At 39.8% G+C, this 24,920-nt stretch overlaps 1 protein-coding gene across 1 annotated transcript in view; it reads left to right on the top strand.

Moving 5' to 3' along the window:
- Positions 1 to 23,724, top strand: part of LOC143299428 (pleckstrin homology domain-containing family A member 2-like) — a 24,052-nt gene extending 328 nt beyond the window's left edge. The window contains exons 2-12 of the mRNA XM_076612626.1: positions 4,373 to 4,664; positions 5,305 to 5,364; positions 6,297 to 6,342; positions 7,012 to 7,109; positions 8,736 to 8,849; positions 12,696 to 12,902; positions 13,372 to 13,440; positions 15,351 to 15,412; positions 18,476 to 18,539; positions 20,319 to 20,390; positions 21,555 to 23,724. Of these exons, the coding sequence (XP_076468741.1) occupies positions 4,524 to 4,664; positions 5,305 to 5,364; positions 6,297 to 6,342; positions 7,012 to 7,109; positions 8,736 to 8,849; positions 12,696 to 12,902; positions 13,372 to 13,440; positions 15,351 to 15,412; positions 18,476 to 18,539; positions 20,319 to 20,390; positions 21,555 to 21,629 (1,008 nt within the window). The 5' untranslated portion in view covers positions 4,373 to 4,523 and the 3' untranslated portion in view covers positions 21,630 to 23,724. The remainder of the gene's footprint in view (positions 1 to 4,372; positions 4,665 to 5,304; positions 5,365 to 6,296; positions 6,343 to 7,011; positions 7,110 to 8,735; positions 8,850 to 12,695; positions 12,903 to 13,371; positions 13,441 to 15,350; positions 15,413 to 18,475; positions 18,540 to 20,318; positions 20,391 to 21,554) is intronic.
- Positions 23,725 to 24,920: the final 1,196 nt, after the last annotated feature.

The raw sequence follows: 24,920 nt of genomic DNA, 5'->3' as shown, positions 1-24,920 counted from the left end.
ACATTTAGTTCTGTTGATATGAATTTTCTGTAATAGTTCTAGAACATGTCAATAATAGCCGGACTAACGGCAGATGGACATTGCAGGAGGAAGAAGATCAATCGACGACATTTACAGGAAACTAAGATAGCATAGTAATTACACATCCACTATTCCATCCAGTTTTGGCAGGTGCTTTGATGCAGCAAATGAGAATATACTCGTAATTTCCGCATCGTTTGACGTTTTTCGCTCTTCTTATCATTTGAAAAAAATAAAAATTTAAGTAAAATAATTTCATTGTAACTTGTATCAAACAAAATTTTCTCTCAACATGAAACAACTGCATTTGTTGAGCAGAGGTGGATATCACAAAAGAAATTTGTAAGTGTAAGTATAACCGATTAAAAGTATAATACATAAGACAGGAAAGTGTGTATAACTATTGAGACTGGGAATGTGAGCTGCTGGATGGTGAAGGAGATAATTTAGTATTTTAAAATAGTTTAATTTCAAGTGTTTGCTTTCAAGTCTCAACAGATGTCACAAATGATATGTTTTTAAATCAGTAATATCACTATAGCAGTTTTTAACACATTTCTCTTGCAGGGTGTAATTACCATACATAAGTGTAGAAGAAAAAAAGCGAGGAGTTCAAGAAAGAATAGTTCAATAGAAAATATTGTCCACAGTAAAAATATAACCAGCTCAACTGTGTTATATTTTGCCAATGAGATCAAATAAAACTGCAGAATCAGGAACAGTACAAGTTTGATCTGGTCTATGGCACCTGAAAAAAGTCACATTGTATTAGTAATTTTTAGTAAAGCACTAATGTAGAACTTACAACTTCCAATCCGGGCTCAAAGTTCCTACTTGTCAAAGCAAGAACAGTTTTATATTTGATCATTAATTTCATTGTTTGTTTAAAAAAAAAACTACTGCTGCTTTTTCTTTTCTTCTTTTTTAGTTTCTTATCCTGCTTGCATACACGTACACAAACTCTGTGTGTGTTTGTGTGTTTGTGCACACATGTATTTGTGTCAGTGTGTGTGTGTTTATCTGATAAATTTTGTTTCCAAGTGGGTCAGACTGACTGGTTTCCTGCTTGTATGTTGTGCTATCAAAGGAGCTCTCTCTCTGCATACACACACACACACACACACACACACACACACACACACACACACACACACACACACACACATATCTACCTATCTGTTTATCTCCATTTTTGTTGAATGGGTCAGTGATGTAATAATTATTAGTCTTCTGCAAATTAAGTCAAGTGTTGTGCCTCTGTTCAAACTAGGAAAGTGTTTTTTAGTGTGTGTTTTTTTTCTGATTGTGTGTGTGTGTGTGCTGCACTATCTTCTTGGACGTTTTAGTGGCAATACAGTTTTGGTGGGTTTTTTTCTTTTTTACACTTGTGCCACACACACACACACACACACACACACACACACACACATATATATATATATATTATATCCCAAATCTCAATTGCACAGACACATCAGGGGTCATTTTGTCACAGTCCATACGCATGCTGAGAGCTGCCAGCGCTTGGCTTTCATGAAGCTACACAACAGATGATGGACATAAATTTGCGTAAATGTGGTGCGTCACATTTGTTGTGAGCCTATTACAGTAACAGTGGATATTTTTCTTCCTGATACAATCAATGGAGCCACAAAGGACATGGAAGATTTCTTCCCCAATATCCTATAATATATAATTGAGGTGTAATCAAACAGGATTTCCTGATCATATAATTACCTTGAGTCTTTCTGACAATAAAGCAATGATAAATGGTAGTAAGATAGTGAGCACTCACAAGATAGAATCTGGAAAAAAAAAAAATGACGACTTGACTTTGAGGTCCATTGAATGTTGACATGAGTTTATAATTAGTTTTTTATTTTTTTTTTTTTTTAATCAACATTGCATCCATTCTTTCATATAAATGAATTGATCGATTTTAGTTTTTGTTGTTGTTTTTTGTTAGTACTGTTGCATTGTGGTTATGCCTGTTCAGTTTGAATTGTACCATCACATTTTTCGGGACCATCACATTTTTCATTGAAGAAATCAGACATTTTGAACACAGTGAAAAACAGCCTGAAAAGAGTAGAATGCACACACACACACACACACACACACACACACACACACACACACACACACACACATACATACACACATATATATATATATGTGTGTGTGTGTGTGTGTGTATATATAGATATATTTGAACACATGGGACTTCTTCATTGTTGACTGTATCATTCCTTTTTGTGAAATGTGTCTCTTCACAAGCACTGTCAGTTAGATTTATTTTTACTCTGATTACATCATTTTGTGTTGTGTGTTGATAATCAGGGAGTTTCTTCAGTGTTGTGAGATGCATGACACAGTATTTATTGAAGTTGATATTATAATTTATTGTAAATCATAATGTGCTGACATGATAGTATAATATGTAATACATAATATGATAATTATTATTGTTGTAATATATATAATGGAGCCGCTGTGGCAGAAGCGGTTTAACTCTCTCCGTACGAACGGCGAAAGAGATGACATTAACAGCGTTTCACCCCAATTACCATCATCAAAATATTGCAAGTGGAAGGCTCTTATACTGAAGAGGTGAATGTTGACAAAGAATACCACAATTCTGACGACGGAAGCTAAAGGTTGGGTCATTCAGTCGCCCACTGGACATCCGAGGGGTCTGTATAGAGGAGAAGAGAGGACTGGCCGTACTGAGTGAGTTAATCCATTGGGCTTCTGGTCTAGAGCTCACCAGTGCGCAGGGTTCATCTTCAAGATCCCCGTTTCAGAATGGTGACGTTACGTCACTGGCAGTGGCCTTTTCCTCTGATTTTTCCTCATTCCACCCAGGTGTGAATTGGTTCCTGTCTGTGGTTGGAGAAGGTTATGCCGAGCCCCAGACACGGTGCACATCAGTTAATTGTCCGGATGACCGAAAAAGGTTATGGGATCTTTCACGGGTCTATTTCACCTGTTATAAACTGTGCTGTGCTATGCTATGCTATGCTATGCTATGCTGTACTATACTAATTACTATACTATACTGTGCTGTGCTGTGCTATTCTGTACTGTACTGTCCTGTCCTGTAGTATGATATTATATATCATATCATATCATATCATATCATATCATATCATATATCTTAGCATATTCTATCATATAACATCATAAAATGTGACGACATAATCTGATATATAATATGATCTGATCTGATCAGATAACTGATGAGATACAGTACAATACAATGCAATTCAGTGGATACAAAACAATACAATATACAATACAATACATTGTGATATTTATATTATATAGTACGGTATTGCTTAAACTCCCACGAGTTATCGGATACAGCTGCGGACACAGTGGTGTTGATGGCGTTTTGCAAGACAAAAGTAAGCAAGCTCACGCACACAATGCATGCATCATATTACATGCATACATACACTGAACCAGGCAGCGAGTAGCACTATTTTTAGCATCGTTGCAATGTGATACCAGGCAGTTCCCCCCTGACACAGTGACCTGACCTGACCTGACAGGGGCAGCTGTGACTGAAGGAACTGCTGTCAGGTGCAGTAAGTTAGTTCATGAACAATAGGATCGCTGAGAGATGAGACTTCCGGGAAGGAAAGGGAAGGATCCACGAGGAAAGTGAAATTACACTGACTTGAGTGCATCCACTGCACAAGACGATGATGATGATAATGATTGTTGTTATAATTATTATTATTATCATTAGAAGTGTTATTATCATTTATATATATTCATTAGAACTATTATTATTATTATTATTATTGTTGTTGTTGTTATTATTATATATTTGTTGTTGTTGTCGTCATTATTATTATTATTATTATTATTAGTGTTGTTGTTGTTGTTTTAAATTCATGTTATTATTGTTATTGTTATTATCATTTTATACCACATAACTACAGAGCACTACCTGTTTTCCAGTGACACTTCAAGACTACTATAAGTTGAAAAACTGTTTTATTTAATTAGTCGTAATTCATGTGTTAGTATTTAGAATTGGGAGTTCAACTTCAATTTCCCTTTGTTGATATTATTATTATTATAATTGTTGTTGTTGTTGTTCTTTTTCTTTTTCTCCTTATCATCATCATCATTCATCATCATTATATACTATATATATGTAGTTTTAAATGTATGCTAGTATTTGGAGTTGATAAGTATTTAGTATATGGAGCTGATATCTGTTTCAATTAGTGCCAGCTGATGCTTGGCAATAAAGACATATCCTATGCTATTTTGTTATATTATTGCCGTACATTATACTTCGTCGGTACTGAGTATTTGGAGTTGACTTCTGTTTCAGTTACTAGAGGATTGGCAGCGGACAAGCATTGAAAAGAAAAACCAGTCGTTGGGAGAGACGGGACGTGTGTGTGAGTGTTTGTGTGTATGTGTATGATGTGAATTGGTGACGTGCCAACTGCGTTGGCCTTCCTTCTCAGTCTGGTGGGGCCATGTCGCAGCCAGACGAGTTTGTGCGAGTTTGCGGCTTCCTCAACATCGAAGAAACGGAGTTCAGCGGAAGTTTCTGTCGCCGCTACTTCATTCTGGACATACCAAACAGGAAGTTGGCCTACTACATTGACGACCCAACGGTGAGTGGGGCCCAACAAACAGATTATTGTTTGCTTCAGTTCGGTTCGGTTACTTGAGGAGGCGACTCAGCATTCAGTATTTATATATATGTGTACATGGGTGGGGAAGGTGGTTTTTTTTGGGGAGGGATGGGGTGGGTGGATGGGAAAAAGTAATGTAAACTTTGTTTTATGATGAATGTTATATTTTGCTGGGGAATTTCTTTTTTTTAAAAAAAAGATCTCCCCCCTCCCCCCCTCCCCCCCCCCAAAAAAAAACAAAAACAACTAATGTACAATGCATAATTAAAAAAAAAAATTTAAAGCATTTAAGTACAGAGAAATCTAGTTAATAGTATCAAGGCAATTATCACAGAGTTTATTCAGGTTTTAAAAGTTCTTAAGAATTTTGTAAAAAAAAAATAAAAATAAAAAAAAACATACAAAAAAACACACACACCCCAAACCCCCCCCCAAAAAAAAACCTTTAAGTCTTTAAATTGTTCTTGTTGTTGTTGCTGCTGTTGTTTTAATGACCGTGGTTTGCTAACATATTTAATTTTGGCCTCTGTTTGGTAGTTTTCATTTACTGATACATGTATTTGTAACATTGTATATTTGTGTGTGTGTGTGTGTGTGTGTGTGGAACATATGCTCCCAGAATTTGCCAGAAGCATGGAAAGGCCCTGTGGGAGAAATCTATCTTCAGTACATCAACAAGGCAAGTAGTGAAGTTCTGTCACATGATGTGTTCATTCGCATGATGATAGTACATTCGTTTGCGCTCGTTTCAAAGATGAGGCAGTTTTAGGTATTTCCAAATGAAGGATTGTATACACCAAATGAATAATTGTATGCCAAATGAAGAATTGTACATCAAATGAACAATTGTACACCAAATGAACAATTGTACACCATCCATGTTAGAGGTATGGTGAGAAAGCAAAAGCTGACTCTTGAGTGTTAATAAGATTTTAAGATTGACAAAAGGAGAAAGTCTGTAAAACCCAGAGTTCTGAAGTAAGACTCATTTTGATAAGAAGTGTTGGTTTTTCGGGCTTAAGTGTTGAGAAATGTTGATGTTTTGGACTTCAAGTGTGTTGAGAAGTGTTGATGTTTTGGACAATCAGTTTTGAGAAGTATTGATGATGTTTCGGACTTCAAGTGTGTTGAGAAGTGGTGATGTTTCAGACTATAAGTGTTGAGAAGTGTGCATTTTTTGGACTTACGTGTTGAGAAGTATTGATGTTTCAGACTTCAAGCGTGTTGAAGTGTTGATGTTTCAGACTATAAGTGTTGAGAAGTGTACATTTTTTGGACTTAAGTGTTGAGAAGTGTTGATGTTTGGGACTTCAAGTGTGTTGAGAAGTATTGATGTTTCAGACTATAAAGTATTGAGAAGTGTTGCTGTTTCGGACTATAAGTCCTTCTCCGGGAACTGTGATTTGTAGGACCACACATTCTGCAAAATCAGTTGCACTAAGGGATAAATGCATGAACTTGTATACAGATTGGTTAGTTTAGCTTTTTATGTCTCAGGTATCATTAAGACATGTTTGAGTATTATAGTTGTTAAAAAGCAATATGTTTGTGTTTCATGTGTGTGTGTGTATGTGTGTGTGTGTGTGTGTGTGCGCGCATATTTTTCAACAGGTTGCAGATGCAAGAAACACTCGTCCAAAAGTTCAGTTCTGTTTTGGTGAGTAATGCAGATGGAAGGATGGTGTGTGTGTGTGTGTGTGTGTGTGCACGCGTGTGTCTGTGTGTGTCTGTGTGTTTGAAGGTGCATGCATGTGTGTGCAGGCACTCTTTGTAGTGGTTTTGAAACAAGATGTTTTTTCAGTCCGTATAGTCTGGAGTTAAAGGTTGATGGCAGGATGTAAAAAAAGCTGTACAAGCATATTCTTTTACCCTCAGTAAAGATGATTTTGACTTGACTGGAACATGAAGCGTAGTTTGGCTGAAAATATCAGACCAACGTCAATGTTTTCCGTATTTTATGTTCTGTATTGTGACATGTTTTGAAAAGCTAGTTTGAGCATGAAGGAAACTATATCGTAAATTTTCTTTTCGTAGCCATTAATGTTATGGCTTACTGAAGTGGTTTGAAAGCTTGGGGTATATTTTTTATTTGATTTTTTTTTCTTCAAATTAAATAGAACAAAAGTTCCTTTAAGTATAACTTATCCTTGAATAATGATAGAGTAATTCAGTAACTGAATGCTATTTCATTGACTGCTCTTTCATGATTGTTCAGAAGTTTTGATGAATAATGTATTGTTTCTGTATCTCTCTCTCTCTCCCCCCCCTCCCCTCTCTCTCTTTCTCTCTCTCTCTAAGATATATATACTTTTTTTTTCTCCAATAGCTGTAAGCGTAGCAGGACGACAGTACTTCTTGCAGGCTGAAAGTATGAAGAGCATGAACTACTGGATTGATGCCATCAATGGAGCCAGCAAAATCTCTGTAAGTTTTTGAGCATGTGAGGATAACAGTTTACCTTATATATATATATATCACCTTTCCATGTGAAACATACTCAGCTACTCTGTACAATGTAAAAAAACAACAACAAAAAAAAAAAACAAACAGACATGTAAATCATGGCATGTGAACACTGAAACGAAAACTTGCATGCATAACTCTGTGCAGACATTCAACCAACCAAACACTCCGACACTAAAATTACATTCATACGTGTATACAGAAAAAAAACCCATTACATTCGCACAACTAACCAGTCGTTGTCAGGCAGTCTCAAGGAAGGGGGGACCGTGTCGCTGCCTGTGCATAATGATACAGGAGTGTCTCCTGAGGCCAATCTGGGTTTGTCAGGACTTTCCTGAGCGCACAACACAACATTGTACTATGTATTGTACATGGAATCCTGACTGATTGTGTGTGTGTGTGTGTGTGCGCGTGTGTTTGTGGGATGTGTGTGTGTGTTTGTGTGTGCATGGAATCTTGACTCTGTGTGTGTGTGTGTGTGTGCGCGCGCGTGTGCATGTGTGTTTTACATTTCATTTTATTTCTTTATCTTTTTCTTCAGTATTTGCTTTATTTTATTTTATTTTATTTTTAGTTATATTGACTTTGTTATTCTAATTTATTTGTTCATTAATTTGATGGCTTACACACAACAAAACAACACACACACACACACACACACACACACACACACACACACACACACACACACACACACACACACACACAACAACAACAACAACAACAACAACAACAACAACAACAACAACAACAACAACAACAACAACAACAACAACAAAAGAACATAATGAACAAAGAAAGATACAGTCATCCAAGACACATGCAATGACGAACATAGTTTGCGAGTGTTTTCTGACAGTCATTGCAATTGAATAAATCACAAGGGTTCAGGATATTGTCTTTTGGATCTTTCTGTTGGTCACATCCGATAGATGATTATATTGTGGTATGGTCGTGATTTGATGGTTTCGCAAATTATGAAATAAAATACACGTATTTAAGCTGAATCTAAGAAGGGCGCAATAGCCAAATGGTTAAAGTGCTGGACTTTCAATCTGAGGGTCCTGGGTTCGAATCACAGTAACGGCGCCTGGTGGGTAAAGGGTGGAGATTTTTCTAGTCTCCCAGGTCAACATACGTGCAGACCTGCCAGTGCCTGAACCCCCTTCGTGTGTATACGCACGCAGAAGATCAAATACACACATTAAAGATCCTGTAATCCATGTCAGCATTCGGTGGGTTATGGAAACAAGAACATACCCAGCATGTACATCCCCGAAAACAGAGTATGGCTGCCTACATGGCAGGGTAAATAAACAAAACGGTCATACACATATAATGTTAAATGTTACATGTTTGTCTGAGTGTGTATGTGGGCGTGCCTGAAATCTGATTGAATGACACTGGAAACGAATGATGAGCGCCCCCCAGTGGCAGCCGTCAGTCGGCTCTACCCAGGTAGGCAGCCTGTTGTGTAAATGACCCTGTGTTTGTGAAGCGCTTGGAGCTTGGTCTCTAGACCGAGGATAGGCGCTATATAAGTACCCATATCAGTCAATCAATTAATCAATGGTGTGTGTGCAGGTGTCGATGTCGGATGTGCCGGACAAAGGCAAGGAGTGGCATGCTGCCGACCTGACCCACACCAGCTACGTGACGGAGATCGCCGGCGGGGTGGTGTGCAAGCTTCCCCTTCAGGTACGCGCTCTCCCTGAGCTCTTCTTTGATTGGACTGGATTGGATGTGGACACTTGTATAGCGCCTATCCCCCGAAAACGGAGTATGGCTGCCTACATGGCGGGGTAAAAACGGCCATATGTGTAAGAGTCCACTCGTTTACATACAAGTGAACGTGAGAGTTACAGCCTGCGAACGAAGAAGAAGTATTGCGCCTGTCCTTGGTTGGAGAGTTCTTTGATTTGATTTGATTTGATATGGATACTTATTTTGCGCCTATCCTCAGTCGGAGAGCTTGGCTTTGATTTCTTCTTCTCTTCTTCTTTGTTCGTGGGCTGCAACTCCCACATTCGCTTGTATGTACACGAGTGGGCTTTTACGTGTTTGACCGTTATTTTACCCCACCATGTAGGCAGCCATACTGTGTTTTCAGGGGTGGCTTTGATTTGATTTGATGCTATATGGATACTTATATAGCGCCTGCCATCAGTCGGAAAGCTTGGATTGGATTGGATTCGATTCGATATGGATACTTCTATAGCGCCTATCCTCAGTAGGAGAGCTCTTCTTTGATTTGATTTGATATGGATACTTATATAGTGCCTATCCTCAGTCAGAAAGCTTTGATTTGATTTGATATGATTTGATATGGATACTTATATAGCGCCTATCCTCAGTAGGAGAGCTCTTCTTTGATTTGATTTGATATGGATACTTATATAGTGCCTATCCTCAGTCGGAAAGCTTTGATTTGATTTGATATGATTTGATATGGATACTTATATAGCACCTATCATCAGTCAGAGACCAAGCTCTGAGCATTTTCCAAACTTGGGGTTGTTGCACAACAGGCTGCCTACCTTGGTAGAGCCGACTGACGGCTGCCATTTGGTGCTCATCAGTCGTTTCCTGTGCTGTAGGGTTTTTGCATATCAAATGTGCATTTGTTTAGTCAAGCCCAAGAAGCAGGGGTTTTATGCACAGGGTTCATAAAACATTAAGAACCACTTGGTTGAACTTGAACAGTTTTCTTCTCAAGAGCATGGCGAATGGATGCCGAATTTCTGGCAAGCGGCGGTGTATTGCAGCCAGTGTAGTAAGCACCATTCATAACCGTTGGAATTTTCTTGCATATGCACTTCCATCTTTTAAAACATAAAGGGACATTATTCCCCGAGAATATTATTAAAGAAAAGATACCAGATCCATCAGCTTGCTATACAAGATAAATAACATCTACTTTCTTCCGTGTAAAACTTGATGCGCTGAAGGCAAAGTATAGTAAAAATGTTCCATGCATCTGTGGTAAGCAGCTCAGCTTGCATCATTGTTTGTTTCCCTGTCAGCAGTTACATAACCTTCTTGCTCAAGTATTTCAAAGAGAATAGCTACTCTGCAGATGATTTTTGGAAAGTTATTTCTGACGAGGTTCTTATGGTCGAACTTTCACAGGCATTAGTTCATTGCCCAATTTCTACATTCCTTTAATGTACTTTAGAATTGTGTTAATGGTTTCTGATTTAATGTACTTTAGAATTGTGTTAATGGTTTCTGATTATTATTATCATTATTGAATTGTTACTGTTAAATCTTATTGCATGGTAGGTATGCATTTTTTTGTTGTTGGTAGTTTTCTACCTTTTCTGTTTTCCTCTTCCTTCCCCCCGCCCCCCTCCACCCCTCCCCTGTTTTTTTTTTGTTTTTTTTTGTTGTTTTTTTTAATCGTCTGATATCACTGATAGTGAAAAGGCGCTAAACTAAAGAAAGAATGAACTTCCATGTTTTGCAAATGAAAAAACACATGTATGATAGTCAGTCGTGTCTGACTATGGCCATCAGAACAGCAGAGGGGGCAACTGCTGTCCCGACTATCTGGGCTGGAATTTGATTACAGTAGAGAGTGTCTTGCCCAAGTTACATCCCCCACTCTCTCGGCCAGGAGGGTTTTAGGACAGTCGGCGTTGGGGATGGTTCCCAAAAGGTCAACTAGCCTCCCAAGGCTGCAGCGCTAAGGGCCAGTTGCAATCTTACTTCCTAGTTTGAGAGTCGCGGTACTTCACACAAGACTAAGCTGTAAACGACTTCCCGTTGCAGTGGAGAAACAATTGATCACACAGCTCCCACTTTGCTCTTGGCCCAGCTTATGTCAGTCTGTGATGTAAGCTGAGCACTGGGTCCCTAAGTAGCTATTGATGATCAGTTATAAAGCACTGTGTGGTGTGTGTGTGTGTGTTGGAGCTCATGTACATTTATATGTATTTGACTGTGCTTTCATATCTGTGAAACTGCATGTTTGGTGCATATCTGTTATGCATGTGTGGGTGTATGTGTGAATGTGTGTCTTCATGTTTTACATTTATTTGCTTATTTATCTTCATTGTTGTCTTATTTATTTATTTATTTATTATTATTATTATTATTATTATTATTATCATTACTACTACCTTTTATTTTATATCATAATTATTATTTATTAATTTATTTATGTAAGCTTATCTATTATTTATTCACCTTTTTTTCTTTTCTTTTTTTTCTTTTTTTTTTCTCAAGGCCTGACTAAGCGGGTTGGGTTACACTGCTGGTCAGGCATCTGCCTGGCAGATGTGGTGTAGCGTATATGGATTTGTCCGAATGCAGTGACGCCTCCTTGAGCTACTGAAACTGAAACTGAAACTGACAAGCTGTGAATAGTTTGCTGAAACTGTTTTTCATGCGCATTCCAAAGCTGTTGATTGTGCACATGTGCCTGGAACAGCTGTCAGTGTGTTTGGTGAGAGGCAGGTAGTAGATCAGATGCAACCTGCATGATTTAAATCAGCACTCAGAGTTGGAAAAAAAAAAAAAAAAAAAGAAGAAAAATTATGAAAATATACAGTGTCCGCTTTTATGAAGTGATGGTCCTAACTTTTTTTTGTGATTGTGTTTGTTTGATTTATATATATATATATATATATGTGTGTGTGTGTGTGTGTGTGTTTTGGGGTTGAGTCCAGTGAGCAAGTTTTTGTTTCACATTTATTTCTTTGTCTGTAGATTCCATTTTCTTGGAATATGCTGTATATTTTTTTTTTGGGGGGGGGGGGGGGGGGAGGGGGGTAACAATCCTTGAAATGATATAAAAAAGCAAGACATAGCACAGCATGTTATATTAAGAATAAATACATAGAAATACAGTACATTAAAATACAATGCAACACGACGCTGTTTGTATGCATGGAGTGTGTGTGTTTGTGTGTGTGTGTGTGTGTGTGTGTGTGTGTGCCCTGGGTTGAACAAAATGATAAAACTAAAAGTGAGAGATTTCCACATTTATTACATTTTTTAAATATATTATTTTCTGATTTTTGTTGTTGTTGATTGTTTTTTTGTTTTTTGTTGTTTTTTTGTATAGTTTTATCAGTTTTTCTTTCTTTTATTTCTTTTCTTTTTTCATTTTAGAATATCTGAAGCCAATTTCAACAAACAGAATTTTAATGTTCACAGGTGTAATTTTTTTTTTCAACATGAATCTCTCTATCATTCTCTCTCTCTCTCTCTCTCTCTCTCTCTCTCTCTCTCTCTCTCTCTCTCTCTCTCTCTCTCTCTCTCTCTCTCTCTCCCCCTTTCTCCTGCTCTCTCTCCTCTCTCTCTGTCTCCCTCTCTCTCTGTCTCCCACTCTCTCTCCTCCTCTCCCTTCTCCCTCCTCTCTCTCTCTCTCTCACTCTCTCTCTGACTCACCCATGAAATTACAACAGACAACAAGGTTTTTTTGTTTTGTTTTGGTTTTTTTCAACCGTTTCTGTCTCTTGTCTCTGTGTGTGTGTGTGTGTCTTCTTGTGTGGCCCATGATGCACCACCACCACCACCACCACCCCCACCACAACACAGACGCACGACGAGTCGGACAGCGGGAGCGAGGGGGAGGAGGAGGAGAGCCACTCGTCCCTGTCGTTCCGGCTGTCGCCCACCAGCTTCCTGTCACGCCAGCACAACGTGTCCACCCCGGAACCCGTCCTGGGGGACAGTCTGAGAGGGGAGGCCTTCTCCAAGCTGGCGCCCATCAAGACTGGCTACGCTGTCAAGCAGGGCGCTGTGGTGAGCGAGTGTGTGTGTGTGTGGGTGGGGGGATGGGGAGGGAGATAGAGGGGGGGCTTCTTTGTCTTGCTATGTCTTGCTTCTTTTTCTTGTTCTGAATTTTGTTCTTCTTCTTCTTCTTCTTCTTCTTCTTCTTCTCCTTCTCCTTCTTTCCTTCTTCTGCTTTGTCGTCATCTTTTACTACTCCTTCTCCTTCTCTTTTTTTTCTTTTTCTTCTTCTTTGTCTTCATCTTCTACTTACTCCTTCTTCTTCTTCTTTTTCTTCTTCTTAAACTTCTCCTTCTTCTTCTTCATATACAGTAAACACAGTAGATAATAAGAAAATGAAGGATGGGCCCATACATTGAAGGCAAATGATTGAAATCAAAGTATTTTTGGCATGACTGTTTGAGTGCCAGTTGGTCTTGTTTCACTCTCCACTCACATTTTTTTTTTTTTTTTTTTCTGTTTCTTTTTTTCTTTTCAACAGCGAAGGAACTGGAAGCGAAGGTTCTTCATTCTGCACGAAGGTGGCTTGTCCTACTTCAAATCGGAGCAGGTGTGTTTTTGATACTAAGGAAGAATGATTAGAATATTGATTTATTGAGTGCTTAATCAATCTTGAGCAGAGACAGATCAGAGCGTTTACACACACCAGTTATTCTCACCATTAATTGATTGATATAGATACTTATATAGCGCCTATCCTCGGTCGGAGACCAAGCTCTAAGCACTTTATAAATACGGGTCATTTACACAACAGGCTGCCTTCCCCGGTAGAGCCGACTGACAGCTGCCATTGGGTGCTCATCTTTCATTTCCTGTGTCATTCAGTAAGATTTCAGGCACGCGCACATACACACTCAGACAAACATGTAACATTTAACATTTTGCGTGCATGACCATTTTGTTTATTTACTCCCGTTTTCGGGGGTGTGCATGCTGGGTATTTTCTTGTTTCCATAATCCACCGAACACTGACATGGATTACAGGATTTTTAATGTGTGTATTTGATCTTCAGCGTGCATATACACACGAAGGGGGATCAGGCACTGGCAGGTCTGCTTATATGTTGACCTGGGAGATCGGAAAAATCTCGACCCTTTACCCACCAGGCGCCATTACCAAGATTCGAACCCGGGACCCTCAGATTGAAAGTCCACAATGCTTTAACCACTTGACTGTTGCGCCCGTCATAGCTCTAGTTCAGAGGAATGAAATGTGAAACTTATGGTTTCAATTTCAAGGATGCGTCACAGTTCTGATTTTGAGAAATGAAATAGTAAAGTTTCAATTTCAAGGACGTATCAGAGCGTATGGACAGATCCATATACACCACACCCTCATCTGCTGGGAAAGAAAAGAAAAAAAGAAAACAGCAGCAGAGGTCGGCCTTACCTTGCTCGCATAAACCCAACACATTGATCAGGTCTTGAGTTAACTTAAAACTTATAGATACAGGTAAATAGAAAGTTGGAGAAACCATAGAGTGGGAAGAGGTAGGGTAGGGAGGAGCTGTATTTGTATTTGTATTTCTTATTTTTATCACAACAGATTTCTCTGTGAAATTCAAGCTGCTCTCCCCAGGGAGAGCGCGTCGCTTCACTACAGTGCCACCCATTTTAAAATATTTTTTCTTTTAGTATTTTGTTTTCCGTAGTGGATTTTTCTACAGAACTTTGCCAGGAACAACCCTTTTGTTGCCGTGGGTTCTTTTATGTGCGCTAAGTGCATGCTGCACACGGGACCTCGGTTTATCGTGTCATCTGAATGACTAGCGTCCAGACCACCACTCAAGGTCTAGTGGAGGGGGAGAAAATATCTGCGGCTGAGCCGTGATTCGAACCAGTGCACTCATATTCTCTCGCTTCCTAGGCGGATGCATTACCTCTAGGCCATCACTCCACATATTGGAAAGAGAGTAGGTTTTAAAGATAGACTTGAAAGAGCTGAGTTAGGGATTTGACAGTGCGAAAGAATGAGGCTCATTCCTACTGGAAAGTCCAGAGACAGAAATAGATATTTGTTACTTTCTGCATACATGACATTTTGAATGAATGAATGAATAATTTATGAAATAAGTGAATGAATGAACACACACACACACGTACACACACACACACACACACACACACAGTGCAAGGGAAAAAAGAAAGAAATATAGCAACATACAGAAACACGACAGACTGAAACGAATGATCTTAAAAGCTTTATGAAACTCCCATACATGCTGAAGTAAAAGAACCCACGGCAACAAAAGAGTTGTTCCTGGCAAAATTCTGTAGAGAAATCCACTTCGATAGGGAAAACAAAATAATAAAAACTACACGCAGGGGAAAAAAAAAAGGGTGGCGCTGTAGTGTAGCGACACGCTCTCCCTGAGGAGAGCAGCCTGAATTTCACACAGAGAAATCTGTTGTGATAAAAAAGAGAAATATATGTACATGCATGTGTGTGTGTTGTTGCAGGACAAGCAGCCCATCCGGACTCTGTCAGTGACAGACATTTCTGAAGCCCGTCAGGCGGAAGGGTAACTGAAAGACAGAGCAGATTATAGTAGTGAATCACAACAAACCAGTCACTGTCCCTCTCTGTCTCGCTCTGTCTCTCTCAGGGCGGTGGCCTCAGGTTATAGCGAATCACAGCAAACCAGTCTCTGTCCCTCTCTGTCTCTGTCCCTCTCTGTCTCTGTCCCTCTCTGTCTCTGTCCCTCTCTGTCTCTCTCTGTCTCTGTCCCTCTCTGTCTCTGTCCCTCTCTGTCTCTGTCCCTCTCTGTCTCTCTCTGTCTCTCTCAGGTCAGAGACCTCAGGTTATAGCGAATCACAGCAAACCAGTCTCTGTCCCTCTCTGTCTCTGTCCCTCTCTGTCTCGCTCTGTCTCTCTCAGGGCGGTGGCCTCAGGTTATAGCGAATCACAGCAAACCAGTCTCTGTCCCTCTCTGTCTCGCTCTGTCTCTCTCAGGGCGGTGGCCTCAGGTTATAGCGAATCACAGCAAACCAGTCTCTGTCTCTCTCTGTCTCTGTCCCTCTCTGTCTCGCTCTCCTGTCTCTCTCAGGGCGGTGGCCTCGGGTTATAGCGAATCACAGCAAACCAGTCTCTGTCTCTGTCCCTATCTGTCTCGCTCTGTCTCAGGTCAGTGGCCTCAGGTTATAGCAAATCACAGCAAACCAGTCTCTGTCCCTCTCTGTCTCTGTCCCTCTCTGTCTCTGTCCCTCTCTGTCTCACTCTGTCTCTCTCAGGTCAGTGGCCTCAGGTTATAGCGAATCATAGCAAACCAGTCTCTGTCCCTCTCTGTCTCGCTCTGTCCCTCTCTGTCTCTGTCCCTCTCTGTCTCTGTCCCTGTCTGTCTCGCTCTGTCTCTCTCAGGGTGGTGGCCTCAGGTTATAGCGAATCACAACAAACCAGTCTCTGTCTCTCTCAGGGTGGTGGCCTCAGGTTGTAGCGAATCACAGCAAACCAGTCTCTGTCCCTCTCTGTCTCTCTCTGTCTCTCTCAGGTCGGTGGCCTCAGGTTATAGCGAATCACAGCAAACCAGTCTCTGTCCCTCTCTGTCTCTGTCCCTCTCTGTCTCTCTCTGTCTCTCTCAGGTCGGTGGCCTCAGGTTATAGCGAATCACAACAAACCAGTCTCTGTCCCTCTCTGTCTCTGTCCCTCTCTGTCTCACTCTGTCTCTCTTGGGTCGATAGCCTCAGATTATAGCGAATCACAACAAACCAGTTTCTGTCTTGCTCTGTAATTCATAGTGCACTGTAATTCTAGTAATCCATTCCCTGTGTTGTTTATGATGCTGCTGATATAAGATATGCCTCTCTCCTTCTCCTTATTAACCCACATTTTCTTTCATGAATCTCATACTTGTGTGTACGTTACTGTATTATTGTTCTTCCTTTTTTTTTTGATATGTGTTGTAATTTAACTCTCTCTCTCTCTTTCTCTCTCCTCTGTTGATTTATCAGTCTGTCTGTCTGTCTGTCTCTCTCTCTCTCTCTCTCTCTCTCTCTCTCTCTCTCTCTCCCTCTCCCATTTCATCTTTTTTCTTCTTTACTCTTTCCCCTCTCGCCCTCCCCCCCACCCCCCTTCCCCCCATCCTCCCAACTCTTTTCCTCTTCTGATAGCAAATTTCTCTCTTTATTTTTGTGTGTTTCTTTTTCTTCTTTATTTATTTATTTAATTTTGTACCACAGGGCTTGGTGGAAAAAAGCATTCTTGTCATTATGTTTATCTCAATACCCTGGAAAAATAAAATTTCGTTCATTCGTTCGTTTGTTCTGTCTCTCTCGCTCGGTGGCCTCATGAATTAAACCCAAGTTCAGAGTTCTCTCTCTCTCTCCCTCTCTCTCTTTCTCCTTCAATATGGATAGACATTTAAAATATATGACGACAAGATTTAGATTAGGTATTACAGAATTAGCGGTCCATCATTACAGATACAGAACATGTAACGACAGTGATCTGACCTGTCCATTATGTAAAGAATCACAAGAAAATGAGATACACTTTGTTCTTTGCTGTCCAGCTTATAAGGAACATTCGAGAGGAGTTTATTCAGCCTAAATATTATAGTAAACCTACGTTATTTAAATTGAACTTATTGATGTCATCTACTTCCACTGAAGTTCGCAAATTTTCACTATTTCTATACAAAGCTTTCAAATTCAGAGAAATGGCTACTTCGTGAAAATGCTGTATGTATTCTTTTGTTTTTTTGTTTTTTCTTTTATTGTTCTACACATTGAACTGTAATGCTGGTATATTTTTGTTTGACGTGTTTATTGATGCTCACAGTGTCGTGATGTATTGTTTGTAAAATAATGTTCACATTCCCCTTCATGAAAGGCCTAGGCCTATACATGAATAAACCATCGTGAATCTTGAATCTCTTTCTCCTTCCCCTCTCCCTCTGTCACTTCACTCTCGATCTCTCTCTCTCACACACATACATGTGCACACACATAAGCATTTTTTTGTTTTTGTTTTTTTTGTTCTTCCTTCATATTTGTATACTCATTTTCATGAATATGAATTAGCAAGAACAAATTGGAAGAAGAGGCCTCGCCTTAAGTCTTAATCCTTGCATTAAAACATGTCGTGTGTGTGTGTGTGTACCGTTTTACTGTCAAGCACTTTGAGAGGTTTGAAAGCACAGTATAAATGTGTCACTATCATTATTTATGATTTAATAACTGATTTGATGCAATGATTGGATGATCTGTTGATCAGCTGACTGTGCATCATTAATTAAGGGACTGAGAGAGTGAGTGAGTGATTTGATTGTTGGATCCTCCCAAAAATGGAGTATGACTGCTTACATGCCAGGGGTAAGAATGGTCATACATGTAAAAGTCCAACTGTTCATTCAAGCAAGCATGGGAGTTGCAACCCATGAATGAAGGAGAAGAATAGGTAGATGTTTTGACCATTTGGCTTGTTCATTTTGTTCCTTCATGTTTCTTTTTTTATGTTATATATATATATATATATATGTTGTTGTTGTTGTTTTTTTTGTTTTTTTTTTACTTTGTCATCATCAATTCATTATCTGTTCAAGTGACTCATATGATTTCTCCACCAGTTGGATTCATTTTTGTTTCAGCGCTAACGTCAACAGAGACAACTTGCTTGAAATAGTGACCAGCAAAAGGGTGTTCTATGTACAGGTGAGCAGTTTGAGGAATGGAATGAGAATATGCTTGTTTTTCTTCTTCTTCTTCCTCTTCTTCTTCTTCTTCTTCTTCCTTTTTTTGTTTTTTTTGTTTTTGTTTTGTTTGTTGTCAGTCATGTTTCGGACCTCAAAGTTACTCCAGAGCTATGCCTTGTGGATCTCTGATTCGTAATGTACGCCCAACCAGCAACTCATATTGTCTGTGTTGCAGGTGTTCGCGAATCCCATAGGATACTGGGAGTCTTTCAGTAATAAAAAAAAAAAAGAAAAGAAAAGAAAAAAGAAGCATTCCCACCTTATGGAAATTCTGTACTAGATAGTCCCTGCTTTCTATATACTCTCATTTTTTTTCCACGGAGGAAGGTTGCAGAACGGTAAAGATGCTCATCTTCCGATACAGAGAGTCTGTGAGGGTCTGGGTTTGAATCCTGCTCTCACCCTTTCTCCCAAGTTTGACTGGAAAATCGAACTGAGCGTCTAGTCAAGTAGGATGAGATGATACACCAAAGTCCCATTTGCAGCGAGCTCTTGGCGCACTGAAAAAGAAACCCATGGCAGTGAGAGTGCTGTCCTCTGGCAAAAATCTGTGTGGAAGAAGTCCACTCTGATAGGAACACAGATATAAATATTAAATGTATGCACTCAGGGCCTGACAAGGTGCGTTAGGTTATGCCGCCGGTCAGACACCTGCCTGGCAGATGTGGTGTAGTTTATATGGATTTGTCCGAATGCAGTGACTCCGCCTTGAGAAACTGAAACTGAAAACTGAAAACTCTTTTGTTTCTGCCTCTTTTTTTTTTTTCTTCCTTCGCTGTTGTCTTCTTTTTTATGCCTTCCAGGTCCACTCCCCTTTGTTTTTCCCAGCAAACTCAGACATGTTTTTTGTCTTGTCTCTTTTCTGCGGTTTATGATGTACTTTAAGCAACAGTGTCAAATGTTAGACATTGCTTTTGTTAAGGACGGGTGGGGGTGGGGGGGACGAGAGAGTATCAGTATCCATGGCTCAAGGAGGTGTCACTGCATTCGGTCAAATCCATATACGCTACACCACATCTGCCAAGCAGATGCCTGACAGCAGCGTAAGCCAACACACTTAGGCCTTGAGGAGAAAAAAAAAGAGAAGAAAATAAAATAAAATAAAATAACAAAAAAAAGAATAAATAAATAAAAAAATAAAGATAAAAATAAGTAAATAAAATAAAAATAAATAAATAAAATAAATAAATAAACAGATAAATAAAATGAATAAATAAAAAATAATAGATAAATACATAAAAAAATACCGCTACTACTGATAATAATATTTATAAGGCGCAAAATCTTGATGAAGTCAACTCTAAGCACGCACGCGCACGTTCGCACACATTCTCATGTATTGCAGATCCCATAACACCCATGCAGACACACACACACACACACACACACACACACACACACACACAGAGGATTGATGGGTACGCAACAGATGTGCAGTCTCACAGATATGAAAGCACAAACAAATGTACACAGGCCCTGCTTCTGCGTTAGAATTTGTGTGCTTTTGTGAGTATTGGTTTATGTATTCAGATGGCTGAAAGTTCAACATTGAAAGGATGTTTCTGGCGTGTCTGTTTTTACTTTTATTCCAAGTTATATGAGCATCATTATGTGGTAGGTTAACTATCATTTGCAAAGCATATTCATTCAGTACAATGATATGTAGGATTGCTTGGAACAGTATTTTGATTAAGTACTTTTCGTCTGTTTTTTTTTTTTTCTTTTCCTTTTTTTTCAGTGTGACTCCCCAGCAGACATGCGCAGCTGGATACAGGAAATCACGGCTCTTGTGTCAAAGCTTCAGAAAAAGGTGAATAAGAAAATCAGTTAATGAACTGTAAGCTTTACAATTGGGCCAACAGCAAAGTGAGAGTTGGATGATCAACGGTTTCTCCACTGCACAGGGAAATCATTTACAGTGTAGTCGTTTTTTGAAGGATTATGATGGTTCTCTTCTTCTTCTTCTTCTGCGTTCGTGGGCTGCAACTCACACGTTCACTCGCATGTACACAAGTGGGCTTTTACGTGCATGACCGTTTTTACCCCGCCATGTAGGCAGTCATACTCCGCTTTCGGGGGTGTGCATGCTGGGTATGTTCTTGCTTCCATAACCCACCGAACGCTGACATGGATTACAGGATCTTTAACATGCGTATTTGATCTTCTGCATGCGTTTACACACGAAGGGGGTTCAGGCACTAGCAGGTCTGCACATATGTTGACCTGGGAGATCGTAAAAATCTCCACCCTTTACCCACCAGGCGCCGTCACCGTGATTCGAACCCAGGTCCCTCAGATTGAAAGTCCAACGCTTTAACCACTCGGCTATTGCACCCGTCAGATTATGACGGTTGAAATAGGAGGCAAGATTGCACTGGCTCTTTGCGTCTGCAACAAGGACTGTGACTGTCAGTCTAGGGGGCAAGATTGCTCTGGCTCTCAGTTCTGCGGCCTTGGGGGCTGGCTAGCCTTAAGGGACATCCCAACGCTGACTGTCCTTAAAACCCTCTTGGTCAAGAGAGTGGGGGATGTGTCTTGGGCAAGACACTGTCCACTGTACTCAAATTCTATGCACTACACTATACTACACTACACTACAATACAATGCAATACAAAATGCAATACAATACAATACAATGCAATGCATCTTTATTCAGCCATATGGAAATTAATTGTGATTCCACAGGCTTGTCACTCACCCAACACAATATATCAGTCCAACACACTCACAACATGATGAAGGTTGGACAAAAAAAAAAAAATTAAAATGAACATTTAAAGCTAAATACACGCAAGACAACACAGTGGGTACATTTCACCCCCCCCCCACGCCCCTCCCCCCCAAAAAAAACTAGTAATCGCACTTCAGATCTGTGACACTGTGATCTCATTTCACTAAGGTTGAGGGGTTAAAGGGTTGAATTGATATTATGTGTGTGTGTTTGTGTGTGTGTGTGTGTGTGTGTGTGTGCAGTCTATGCAAGAGGAAGGGGGCAAGCAGGAACCGGGCGACAAAACCAAAAACTATTCGCAGTCCATATGGGTGTGACCCTGACCTGACCTCTTCAATGACAACTGCGCATTTTTTTCATGGCATCAGCATTGTGCAACCCGTTCCACCTGATTACCGTAGTCTCTCTGACGAGTGTGTTCTCCGCTTTTGAGTCATGGGCATTAGATCTCATTGGAGCCAAATGGCTCCTCGTGTTTTATTTTGGTTTTGTTTGTTGTTGTTGTTGTTGTTGTTTTTCCAGACAATTGCAAGCTTGTGGTTTTTTTGTTGTTTTTTTTGCTTGCAATTCTCACCCCCTCAGCCCCAGCCTTCCCCACACAGCTTTAAATGTTTTGAAGTTATGGTTTGATCAATCACCTTTTCCATGTTGTTTTGTGATAGAATGTTTCACGGATGTTGAAGTTCCTGGGTAGTAGATATATATATATATATATGTATTTATTTATTATATGTATGTATAGCTGCACACCATATTTATTATAAGATGTTGTGTTTTATTGCTTGCGTTCATTTATTGTGAATTTTTCCAAAAATATATATATATACAACATAAACTACCTTGTAAACGCCCACTGTCTGGTAAATCCCCCCCCACCCCCCCAAACTCCACTTCCCCACCTGACCCCCCCACCCCCTTCCCACCCTCCTCCCTCCCCATCCCAACACCCAATTTTGGGTTAAAGCTGTGCATAGGGTAAAGTACCCAAAATAAATGCCCACCCTTAAATTGTGGGTGATTTTTTTTTGTTTGGGGGGGTGGGGGTGGGTTTGCAAAGCAGGGATGGGTGCTTACAAGGAAGTTTACAGTGTATGTATTATTCACATGTATACATATAGTATATATGAATAATATTCCAAGCTGCCAGTGCCTCTACTGTCAAACTGTACAGGTTTTCCATGGAGATGTTTGTGGAACATCCATGCCATCCATTGTGATTATGAAATGTTCAGTCATGAAATAAGAAAAAAATATGATGTTTTGATTTCTCTCAGGAGAGACACCCTAACAGCAAAAAAAAAGGCCAGATGTGTGCAACAGCATTGTAGTATTTCTGGAGAAACATAATGATTAATTATTGTTGGCAATGACTGGAAGATACTTTGGGGGAGGGGAGGGTGAGAGGGGGGATTCAGGTTGGAACGACAAAAAAAAAAGAAAAAAAAAGAAAGAAAATTAGATAAAAGCAGCTCAAAATTCTCTTGTCTAAACTAAAAAGAAATAACACAACCAGAAGGAAAAAAAAATCTTTTGTCACCTAAAATGGCTTTGGTTGACTTAAAAATTCTCTATTTTTATGACCTGATATTTTAATCAAAACAATTTTTAAGCAAATCATCCTCTTCTTCAATTAAGGTTGTCATGTGACATTTTTTGGTTATATTGTTGCTGGAGGAGGAAAAAAAAACAACAACAGTGATCTGAGCAGAGTAGAATTTGTGATCGCCCCTTTGGCAAGGACGAAATTCCATAGACCTGAAGAAACCTGCGCAAAATTCGCATGCGAACTTCCCGCTGAAAAGCAGAAAAATGGCGTCGACCTTTTTCTCTCATTGCGGAAATTCATGGACCCAAAAATCATGTGATCATGTGGGAACAAAACTTTGAACTTTGCATGCAAATTTCTACCAGTCTTTGGGCAGATCCCATCTCATTTAAGGCAGTGTTTGATGAGATACTGCCTCTACCAGGTTCAGAACAAAACTTTTTTGACTTTGCATGCAAATTTTTTACCAGTCTTTGGGCAGATCCTTTCTCAGTTGAGGCGGTGTTTGATGAGACCCCCCCCCCCTCCACCAGGTCCAGTTTCAGTTTCAGTAGCTCAAGGAGGCGTCACTGCGTTCGGACAAATCCACATACGCTACACCACATCTGCCAAGCAGATGCCTGACCAGCAGCGTAACCCAACACGCTTTGCCAGGCCCTGAGAAAAAATAAATAAAGTAAAATAAAATAGATAAATAAATAAATAATAATAATATAATTAATAAATAAGTAAATAAATAAATAATAATAATAATATTAATGAAAATAAAATAAATAAATAGATAAATAAATAAATTAAATAAATAAATAAATAAGACAACAATGATGATAAATAAGCAAATAAATGTAAAAAAAAAAAAAAAAAAAGCAGGTCCAATACTTGAGTAACTTGTTCCCATGTTAGCTGTATGCAGGTATTTTCTTAACTCATTCTACCCCTCAGCTACATGCCTGCTACAACTCCCCTGGACCGGCGCTACATGAGACCACTGCAGAAAAATTATTATACTTATTATTATTATTATTATATTTATATAGCACTGAATCTTGTGCAGAGACAAATCAAAGCGCTTTCACACCAGTCATTCACACGCCTGCATAACTCTAAAACTGGAAAAACTGAAGACAAGGAAGAGGCAGGGAAGGGAGGCTGTTTTGGGAAGAGTTGGGTTTTAAGACCAGACTTGAAAGAGCTGAGTGCGGAGACCTGACGAAGAGAAAGAGGAAGTTCATTCCAGTTGCAACTTAATGCAAGGTCCAGAGACAGAGAAGGAGCGGTGGCCAACAGTCGAGTGTTTGAATCTGGGTGTGCGGAAACAGAGTGGATCCGAAGCCGATTGTAGAGAGCGAAATGGAGTGTAGAGGTGAAGGCAGCCACAGAGATAGGAAGGAGCAGATTTTTGAATACATTTATAACACAGAGTGCTGATCTTGTACTTTATTCTATGTGAGACAGGTAGCCAGTGGAGATGTTGTAAAAGAGGAGTGATGTGCTCAGATCTTTTCTTTCTGAGAACGAGTCGGGCAGCAGAGTTTTGTATGCGCTGAAGGGACTGAATGAACGGATGAAGCAGGCAAACCAGACAGTAGAGAGTTACAGTAGTCAAGGCAGAGAGAGAATGAAAGAATCAGGGTGATTCGCTGAAACAGCTATAACTGATGGAGAATTGTTGGTTTAATCAGTCAAACAAAGCTTCATTTTCATTCTTCCGGAATCTGTAAATGGTTCAATTTAGAATGCCAACTGTTCCAAGCAAGAATAAATGAAATCAGAATAGTGTGTTGGTACGAGAAAACTTGTAGGACCTGGTCCACAGGGGAAGTAATCATGGTACGAGTTTACTTGTACCTGGAGAAGGGTGAGTCAAAGAGATCTCTGTCGAAGCCAAGCTCCTTGATCAGGTGGTTGTAAGCACCCTGACTGCTGCCTGAGTTTCAAATTGTTGTGCACCCAAAATCAGTGCTTCATCTTCTTACAAGACTGCAATCCAGAAATTCTCTCATTTTCAACACCGGAGTGTTTGCTTTGATTGTAGTGGTGCTGTGGTTTCAGTCAAAACTGC

Source organism: Babylonia areolata, chromosome 2, assembly GCF_041734735.1.
Source record: "Babylonia areolata isolate BAREFJ2019XMU chromosome 2, ASM4173473v1, whole genome shotgun sequence".
In the NCBI taxonomy this organism is placed as follows: domain Eukaryota; kingdom Metazoa; phylum Mollusca; class Gastropoda; order Neogastropoda; family Buccinidae; genus Babylonia; species Babylonia areolata.
The sequence above is the reverse complement of the archived record's forward strand: the minus strand, read 5'-3'. Positions and strand labels throughout refer to the sequence as shown.